At 40.6% G+C, this 10,554-nt stretch overlaps 1 protein-coding gene across 5 annotated transcripts in view; it reads left to right on the top strand.

The window, feature by feature from the left end:
- The first annotated feature begins 1,311 nt into the window (after positions 1 to 1,311).
- tpk1 (thiamin pyrophosphokinase 1) overlaps positions 1,312 to 10,554 on the top strand; it is an 80,962-nt gene continuing 71,719 nt past the window's right edge. For 2 of the 5 annotated variants that reach the window (XM_064949305.1, XM_064949308.1), the window contains exons 1-2: positions 1,313 to 1,398; positions 2,350 to 2,429. In XM_064949305.1, the coding sequence (XP_064805377.1) occupies positions 2,384 to 2,429 (46 nt within the window). In that variant the 5' untranslated portion in view covers positions 1,313 to 1,398; positions 2,350 to 2,383. Of the gene's footprint in view, positions 1,399 to 1,507; positions 1,562 to 1,903; positions 1,970 to 2,349; positions 2,430 to 10,554 lie in introns of all 5 variants that reach the window. The other 3 variants (XM_064949307.1, XM_064949306.1, XM_064949309.1) reach the window with 3 other exon arrangements.

The raw sequence follows: 10,554 nt of genomic DNA, 5'->3' as shown, positions 1-10,554 counted from the left end.
CCTCATTCATCTTTACCTCGATCCTGACTAGTCTCTCAGTCCCTGCCACTGAAAACATCCCCACAGCATGATGCTGCCACCACCATGCTTCACCGTAGGGATGGTGCCAGGTTTCTTCCAGAAGTGACGCTTGGCATTCAGGCCAAAGAGTTTCATCAGACCAGACAATCTTGTTTCTCATGGTCTGAGAGTTCTTTAGGTCCCTTTTGGCAAACTCCAAGCAGGCTGTCATGTGCCTTTTACTGAGGAGTGGCTTCCGTCTGGCTACTCTACCATAAAGGCCTGATTGATAGAGTGCTGCAGAGAGGGTTGTCCTTCTGGAAGGTATTCCCATCTCCACAGAGGAACTCTAGAGCTCTGTCAGAGTGACCATCGGGTTCTTGGTAACCTCCCTGACCAAGACCCTTTCACCCCCGATTACTCAGTTTGGCCGGGAGGCCAGCTCTAGGAAAAGTCTTAGTGGTTCCAAACTTCTTCCATTTAAGCCTCTGTGTTCTTGGGGACCTTCAATGCTGCAGAATATTTTTGGTACCCTTCCCTAGTTCTGTGCCTCTACACAATCATATCTCAAAGTTCTACGGGCAATTCCTTTGACCTCATGGTTTGGTTTTTGCTCTGACATGCACTGTCAACTGTGGGACCTTATCTAGACAGGTGTGTGCCTTACCAAATCATGTACAATCAATTGAATTTACCACAGGTGGACTCCAACAATGTCTCAATGATGATCAATGGAAACAGGATGCACCTGAGCTCAATTTCGAATCTCATAGCAAAGTGTCTGAATACTTATGTAAAAAATGTATTTTCTGTTTCCACTTTGGCATTATGGGGTATTGTGTGTAGATTTTTTTATTTAATCACTTTTAGAATAAGGCTGTAACGTAACAAAATGTGTAAAACGTCAAGGGGTCTGAATACTTTCTGAATTCACTGTATGTACATACCTTAATTACCTCGTACTCCCCTGCACATCAACTCTGTACTGACACCCCGGGTATGTAGCCAAGTTATCATTACTTGCTGTGTATTTATTATTACATGTTTTATTTTTATATTATTTGTCCATTTTATTTTTCTCTACATTGTTGGGAAGGGCCCGTAAGTAAGTATTTTATTGTTAGTGAACACCTGTTGTTTACGAAATATGTTACAATTCAAATTTGATTGAGGCACAGATCTAGGATTCATTCTCAGTACTGGATAGATGGACCTATAACCTAAAAGTCATACCCGGCAATTGTTATTATATTTTATGTTAGTTCACCGATAGATGGCGCCATCACAGAGTCTATGGACCTTTTCCACCAGAGCAGGATGTCTTGCTGTCAGATCCGGAGCTGTTGTTGACTATACACAAATCTGACCAGGAACTCTTGCCGTTAGTTACTTTACTCAGTGAGTATGAATTTACACCTAAATACGACATACATAATTGTTCTACCAAAGTCACATAGCTAAATGTGTTGAGAGTAAATCGCGATTGTAATGTGTTTGTGTATCTAAGCATGTGAGAGCAAACTCCGGCATCTCTGTCCTTGCCGACTCCCGGTTTACCGAGGTAAAATTAGTTAATATTGAATATTCGTTTTTTTATTCACAATCGGGAAGATGGACAAATGTATTTTTATTTTTGGGGTCTTTCAATCTTCAATAGCTCTTACACAAAGCGTGCCATGACTATGAAAAGTATCCTGTATATTCTGAATCAGGGAGGATAGAGAAAAATCAAAACAATTTGTACTTTTTTGTTGTTGTTGTGTTTGTTGATTATTTTACTCCCTATAGAATTTCTTCTGTATAATGGGAACCTGTTGACACCATCTGTCTTTAACCATGTCACATGTAAAACCTCACAATATATTGACCGTTGTCATAGTATCTGCCTCTCTGTCACTTTCAGTTACCCTCAAATAATCCTTCAGAACTATTCCCACCACTCTTCATATTGCTGAGATGGAACTAACTGGTATGAAGCTGCCAATGGCTAACTGATCAAAAGTTCAGGTTGCAGAGTAGAGATTAAATTACTTTGCAACGCTCAGATAAGCAATCAGTGTTGGGGTCAGAGGTTGTTAGAATGTTGGGAAACCTGTTCCTTTAACTTATTCCTCCAAGAGTCTGCCTCTTGGCTTGGCAGGTATGGTATGTTGTTGACATGTAATTGGGAGGAATTGCCTTAATAGTGAGTGTTTATGATAATGGTTTGTTACTTGTTTTCAAACTGTTGGGTGTCAGATACTTTAGGCCATCGGCAATTATTTTGAAGGTTTGATGAACTTTGAAGAAAGAAATTAATAAAGGAAGAAAGAATAGTATGGAGTGACTGTGTGTGTTTCTCTGTTCCAGTTGAGCACTTCTGCAGAAGAGACGGAACATCTGGATGATCATGGATGAATTCATTCCTTTAGACTGTCTGCTGCCTACAGGTACTGTATTCCCTCTCTCTCTCTGACAGACACACTTAAAAAATATATATATATTTCACCTTTATTTAACCAGGTAGGCTAGTTGAGAAGAAGTTCTCATTTACAACTGCAACCTGGCCAAGATAAAGCAAAGAAGTTCGTCACATATAACAACACAGAGTTACACATGGAATAAACAAACATACCGTCAATAATACAGTAGAAAATAAGTATATATGCAGTGTGTGCAAAGGAGGTAAAATAAGGGAGGTAAGGCAATAAATAGGCCACAGCGGTGTGAGGTAATTACAATATAGCAATTAAACACTGGAGTGATAGATGTGCAGAAGATGAATGTGCAAGTAGAGATAGTGGGGTGCAAAGGAGCAAGATAAATAAATAACAATATGGGGATGAGGTAGTTGGATGGGCTATTTACAGCTGGTGCTTGAAGTTAGTGAGGGAGATATGAGTCTCCAGCTTCAGTGATTTTTGCAGTTCGTTCCAGTCATTGGCAGCAGAGAACTGTAAGGAAAAGCGGCCAAAGGAGGAATTGGCTTTGGGGATGACCAGTAAAATATACCTTCTGGGTTGGTGCTGCTATGGTGACCATTGAACTGTGATACGGCGGGGCTTTACCTAGCAAAGACTTGTAGATGACCTGGAGCCAGTGGGTTTGGCAACGAGTATGAAGCAATGAGCCAGCCAATGAGAGCATACAGGTCACAGTGGTGGGTAGTATGGCACTGTGATGGACTGCATCCAATCTGTTGATTAGAGTGTTGGAGGCTATTTTGTAAATGACATCGCCGAAGTCGAGGATCAGTAGGAGGGTCAGTTTTACGAGGGTATGTTTGGCAGCATGAGTGAAGCATGCTTTGTTTGCGAAATAGGAAGCCGATTCGAGATTTAATTTTGGATTGGAGATGCTTAATGTGGGTCTGTAAGGAGAGTTTACAGTCTAACCAGACACCTAGGTATTTGTAGCTGTCCACATATTCTAAGTCAGAACCAACCAGAGTAGAGGTCGACCGATTAATCGGATTGCCGATTAATTAGGGTCGATTTCAAGTTTTCATAACAATCGGAAATCGGTATTTTTGGGTGCCGATTTGCCAATTTTTTTTAAATGTATTTTTTTACACCTTTATTTAATCTTTATTTAACTAGGTAAGTCAGTTAAGAACACATTCTTATTTTTAATGACAGCCTAGGAACAGTAGGTTAACTGCCTTGTTCAGGGGCAGAACAACAGATTTTCACCTTGTCAGCTCGGGGGACCCAATCTTGCAACCTTAACTAGTCCAAAGCAATAACTACCTGCCTCTCTCTCGTTGCACTTGACAAGGAGTTACGCAAATGCAGTAAACCAATGTAAGTTGCTAGCTAGCATTAAACTTATCTTATAAAAAACAATCAATCATAATCACTAGTTAACTACACATGGATGATGATATTACTAGATATTATCTAGCGTGTCCTGCGTTGCATATAATCTAACTGAGCATACAAGTATCTGTCTGAGCGGTGGTAGGCAGAAGCAGGCGCGTAGACATTCATTCAAACAGCACTTTCGTGCGTTTTGCCAGCAGCTCCTCGTTGTGCGTCAAGCATTGTGCTGTTTATGACTTCAAGCCTATCAACTCCCAGATGAGGGTCGTGTAACCGAAGTGAAATGGCTAGCTAGTTAGTGCGCGCAAATTGTCGTTGTGTTGCTGGTTCGAGCCCAGGGAGGAGCGAGGAGAGAGACGGAAGCTATACTGTTACACTGGCAATACTAAAGTGCCTATAAGAACATCCAATAGTCAAAGGTTAATGAAATACAAATGGTATAGAGGGAAATAGTCCTATAATTCCTATAATAACTACAACCTAAAACTTCTTACCTGTGAATATTGAAGACTCATGTTAAAAGGAACCACCAGCTTTCATATGTTCTCATGTTCTGAGCAAGAAACTGAAACGTTAGCTTTCTTACATGGCACATATTTGACATGGAACATATTGCACTTTTACTTTCTTCTCCAACACATTGTTTTTGCATTATTTAAACCAAATTGAACATGTTTCATTATTTACTTGAGGCTAAATGGATTTTATAGATGTATTATATTAAGTTAAAATAAGTGTTCATTCAGAATTGTTGTAATTGTCATTATTACAAATAAATAAATAAAAATCGTCCGATTAATCGGTATCGGCTTTTATGGTCCTCCAATAATCGGTATCGGCGTAATCGGTCGACCTCTAATCCAGAGTAGTGATGCTGGATGGGTGGGCAGGTGCAGGCAGCGATCGGTTGAAGCATGCATTTAGTTTTGAGAGCAGGAGAGTTGTATGGCATTGAAGCTCGTCCAAAGAAGACCTTATAATGGCAGGGTTGGATAGATATAGGTCTGTAGCAGTTTGGGTCTAGAGCACATATGTCAGAGTCAAGGCCCGCGGGCCACATCCGGCCCGCGAGAAGGTTTTTTACGGCCCCTGGGATGATCTTGATTTATTATTAGAACCGGCCCGCAGACCGCAGCAAGCCGGCAGCCCGCAGATCTTTTACACGCACCAATACTACATTTCCCACAATGCAACGGTGACGCACCGAGCAGTAGGCTGCTTCATTTCAATATTTATTGGCACAGCAGTCGTCAGCATCACAGTAAAATTAACTTTCAGATACCCATCAAAAATGGCAAAACGGAAGGTGGACACTGAGAACCGGGGTTTCAAACAAGGTGGGAGTCGGAGTATATGTTCACGGAGGTAGCTGGAAAACCTGTGTGTCTTCTGTGTGGAGAAAGTGTGGCGGTACTGAAAGAGTATAATCTGAGACGACATTATGAAACGAAACACGCGGACAAAAACAAGAATATGGACATGGAACAAAGGCTACAAAAGGCAGAGGAATTAAAACGAGGCCTCAAATCTCGACAGGCTCTGTTCAAAAAAGCCAAATCACGACATTATGAAACGAAACACGCGGACAAAAACAAGAATATGGACATGGAACAAAGGCTACAAAAGGCAGAGGAATTAAAACGAGGCCTCAAATCTCGACAGGCTCTGTTCAAAAAAGCCAAATCACAAGGCCAGGCTGCTGTCAAGGCCAGTTTTATTTTGGCAGAAGAGATCGCTAAATCAGCCCGGTACGGAGGGGGATTTCATCAAAAACTGCATGATTAAAGTTTGTGACGAAGTTTGCCCAGAAAAAAGGCAACTCTTTTTAAATGTGAGTCTGAGCAGAAACACCATTGCCGAGAGAGTAGACCAGTTGTCCATCAATCTAAAAGAGCAGCTTGTGAAAAAGGGAAAGATTTCATTGCATATTCCTTGGCTGTGGATGAGAGCACCGACATTTCTGACATTGCCCAGTTGTCAATTTTCATCCGCGGAGTGGACTCCAGCCTAAGCGTGACAGAGGAGTTTTTGGCTTTACGTCCTATGCATGGCACAACTACGGGGCATGATTTGTATGAAGAGGTGTCAAGATGTGTAAATGAGATGGAGCTGCCTTGGGAAAAACTCGTGGGTTTGACAACCGACGGAGCACCTGCGATGTGTGGACACAGGAGCGGACTGGTGGCGAAGATACGGGAAAAGATGCAAGAGGAAAACGCGACAGGTGAGCTGACAGCTTATCATTGTATCATACACCAGGAAGCGTTGTGCGGTAAAGCCTTGAAAATGGAGCATGTAATGAGCATCATCACGCGCACAGTTAACTTTATCAGAGCCAAAGGTTTGAATCACCGCCAGTTCAAGGCATTTCTGACGGAGTTAGAAACGGAGCATGGTGATTTGCCTTATCACACAGAGGTGCGATGGCTAAGCCAGGGAAAGGTGCTTCAAAGATGTTTCGAGCTTCGTGAGGAGATTTGTCTGTTCTTGGACAGCAAAGGGAAAGACACAACACAACTCCGAGACGAAATGTTTCTGTGTGAAATGGCTTTTCTGTGTGACATTACGAGTCATCTGAATGCAATGAACTTGCAGCTGCAGGGTCGGGATCATGTCATCTCTGATATGTACAGTACAGTGAAGGCATTTAAAACCAAACTGACTCTGTGGGAGACGCAGATGCGGAAAGAAAATTTGAGCCACTTTCCCAGCTGCCAGACCATGAAAGAGAAGCTCTCTACCAGTGCGTTCCCGAGCGCACAGTTGGCTGATAAAATAGGTATGCTTGCCGCTGACTTTCGACGCCGATTTGCTGACTTTGAAGCACAAAAAAGCAGGTTGGAACTGCTCGGTAACCCATTTGCTGTTGACGTGGAAAGCTCACCACCAAACCTCCAAATGGAGTTGATTGACCTCCAATGCAATGATGCACTGAGGGCAAAATATGCGGCAGTGGGTGCTGCGGAGTTCGCCCGTTTCCTCCCCGACACAATGCCCCAGCTGCGCATCCAGGCTGCTCAAACGTTGTCTATGTTTGGCAGCACATACCTGTGTGAACAACTTTTTTCTTTGATGAACCTGAACAAAACATCACACAGAAGTCGACTTACTGCTGAACACCTCCACTCAATTCTGAGGATTTCCTCAGCTCAGAGCCTTACCCCGAACATTGATGAACTTGTGGAAAAGATGGGACACCACCAAGTATCACCCTCAACCTCAAACAAGTGAACATTACTGTGCAATCACATATTTAGAGTTTTTACTCAGTTCAAGTTTAAAAGTTAAAGTTTAATATTTGTTTTCACTGCATGTTACTTCTCCTTAAACAAAGTGTTGTTTTTGATTAATAGATTTTTGCACTTTATTTTATTGTATTTCAATCCAATTATATTTTAAAAATATTTCAGTTGAGTGGATGATAGAAAATTGCTATTATTGTTTTTTTCTTTGAAGTAAATTTAGCCCACTTTTGCTAAAATAGAAAATATAGGCTACTGATGGTGCCTTGAATACCGGTTTCTTTCATTTAATGTTCATGTTATGGGGATTTTTATATAAAGGAAATTTGTCTTTTGTGTCTGTTGAAAATTAAAGATTACTGACAGAGCCATAAGAAAATATTGCTTTATTTATCTGATCATATTGGAATATATTTGTTAGGTTTTCAGTAGGTTCAATTAGGTTCACTAGACTATATGCGTCATTTAAAATTTTTTCAATGAACATTCGAACAGTCCGGCCCTCGGCTTGTAGCTAAATTTTTTATTTGGCCCTCCGTCCATTTGACTTTGACACCCCTGGTCTAGAGTGTCTCCCCCTTTGAAGAGGGGGATGACCGCGGCAGCTTTCCAATCTTTGGGGATCTCAGACGATACGAAAGAGAGGTTGAACAGGCTAGTAATAGGGGTTGCAACGAGATCTCGGCAAATTATTTTAGAAAGAGAGGGTCCAGATTTGTAGCCGTAGAAAAATGCTATCGGTGGTGACAGTGTTTCCTAGCCTCAGTGCAGTGGGCAGCTGGGAGGAGGTGCTCTTGTTCTCCATGGACTTTACAGTGTCACAGAACTTTTTTGAATTTGTGCTACAGGATGCAAATTTCTGTTTATAAAAGCTAGCCTTATCTTTCCTAACTGATTGTGTATATTGGTTCCTAACTTCCCTGAAAAGTTGCATATCACGGGGGCTATTTGATGCTAATGCAGAACGCCACAGGATGTTTTCGTGCTGGTCAAGGGCAGTCAGGTCTGGAGTGAACACAGGCACATATAGGAGTTTTTCACTGCATAATGCAGCCATTCAGTTTTTCCTCTTCGTTGTGGGCTATGTTGGGCATCATGCATTGAAGTAGCCTATCTAAGCAATTCAGTGATTTGCCCTGCAGATATATTGTAGTAGATAACATAGAAAACGAACTCCTAAGACAATTCAGTGATTTGCCCTGCAAATATATTGTAGTAGATAACATAGAAAACTAAGTACTAAGACAATTCAGTGATTTGACCTGCAGATATATTATAGTAGATAACATATAAAAAAAGTCCTAAGACAATTCACGGTAGCCAAAGTATTGTCCCTATTACAGTAAGTGGGACTGAGTGTCTGAGTTGTTTTAACACCTCCAGCCCCTAGAGTTTTCCTGGGCTTTACTATTTTTACAGAGAGCAGAGCTCAAGGCAAAACAAGCGACACGCATCTATTAACATGGTCTGGAATAACTCTGACATGGTCCTGCACTTAACAGAGGGCTAAAATATCGCTGCTTTGTTCCCCCTGTAGTTTACACACATTCTATCCTTCCTTATCCCACTCTCTTTCTGTGTTGGTTTTGAAATTCAGAATAGGGAGGAAAAGAGGGGAGATGAATTCCTGAGACACTCCTAAATCACTGTTATCTACTGTTAGAAGTGCGCGCGTGTGTGTGTGTTTGCGTTCGCTCGCTGTGCAAGTGAGTGCAGGCAAATTTCTTCTGAAACAGGCTTTTCATTCTGTTATATGGCTCTATATCGTTGATGTTCAATTGCAGAAAGGACCATATCCGATTATTATTTTGATTGAAGATATAATACCATATTCCAGACATCTGAGTGTGTTGGACATGTTGTTTGTGCTTGTAGAGAAAACTCACAGGTTTTGTATTATCTCTTCTCCCTTCTCTCTTTCTTGATCTCCCCCTCACCATTTCTCCATTCCACTCATGAGTCAGACTCTTCTAACATGAGACTAGCTTAGTCCTGAGTGATTCATCGAAATGCTGGTTATTTTTAGTTTTTAAAACATCTAATTGACCTATGTAGGTTCAATTATTTAAATTTCATTTTGTTTTTGTTTTTTTCTTCTGTGAACTCCATGTGAACATTGCAGTTTCTCCAGAGATAAATCAGATCCAGACTGAACTTTGCGATGTAGTACGGAGTTTTAGTTTCCAACTGGCCAATATTCTACCATAATCCATTGCTCATCTACTTGTCCAGTCTGTGCTTCTTTTACGCCTGCTACAGAAGAGGAAAGAATGCATGATGGTGAGGCGATATAGAGAGAACAGCTGTTGCTTTGCAAGTTATCATAAGTGACTCATAGTTGTTATTCAGCAGTCATAAAAATGCCGTATTTATTTTGAAGAACAACAAAACAGTGATTTTTTTTCAGACAGCATAGGCAGCAGCTCTATAGAGATGAGGACTTGGAATGAAATAATGAAGTCATCAAGTAAAACAAATGTAAAATACACAACTGAAATATTTTATTAAATTCAAATAATGTTAAGAAATTGTTAATAATTGATAAGCAGTAATGGGCAGTCACTACCATCATGAGACTTATTAATTCAAAATAATTGAAATCAATTAAAACTGTGATTATTTTGTAATAATCGAACCGAATCAGACCTAAAAAAATATTAATCGCTCAGCACTAGAATAGCGCTACATATTTATTACACATAGTTATTCCATGAGGTGTATTAGGATCATATTATGAGTCCAGCATGCTAATTTATTAGGAGAATGTTCCATTGTATTTTAATGAACACAAATTCCCTTAGCACAGTCATTTGGGTTATATGATAATGTGTAAGTGACAGACGGCTATCTGCAATAAGACACTAAATGAGAGTTGATGAAAACAGCTTGGCTCTCTTGCTGTCAACAGATCCTCATTAAGAGGAGACATCAAACTATATAGACTGTCAGACTGGATTGACAGATAACTGACAGAGAGAGAGAGAGAGAGATTTCCTCAACCATAGTAGCTGACTATTGTTGTACCAGTGCCCATTTAAGAGTCCTTGAAATAACTATTCCGACTTTTTCAAAGTGTTTTTAAAAAATATATAAAAACAAAGAACATAACAGTACGAAGGACTGAAAAACAGAAAACAACAGTCCGCAGTACCAAAACTTGAACGGTCATTGAAAAAATCCTCTTAACAGAAAGTACAAGTTTCCTTTGATAAAATGACGGTAGTCCTTGAAATGACATTAGTCAAGAGATGATAGTGTAATAAAAAGCAAGGTATTTAAAAGCCTGTTACCAATAGACACCAATACATTACCTCCTAAAACAGTCTTTCATGGGCCACTCCCCATTTGTAAAGCTGGCACCCATACACACATACACTACATGACCAAAAGTATATGGACGGTTGCTTGTTGAACATCTCCTTACAAAATCATGAGCGTTAATATGGAGTCGGTCCCCCCTTTGCTGCTATAACAACCTCCACTCTTCTGGGAAGGCTTTCCAATAGATGTAT

The sequence above is a fragment of the Oncorhynchus masou genome, chromosome 30 (genome assembly GCF_036934945.1).
Source record: "Oncorhynchus masou masou isolate Uvic2021 chromosome 30, UVic_Omas_1.1, whole genome shotgun sequence".
NCBI classification, from domain to species: domain Eukaryota; kingdom Metazoa; phylum Chordata; class Actinopteri; order Salmoniformes; family Salmonidae; genus Oncorhynchus; species Oncorhynchus masou.
This window is presented reverse-complemented; position numbering and strand designations above follow the sequence as displayed.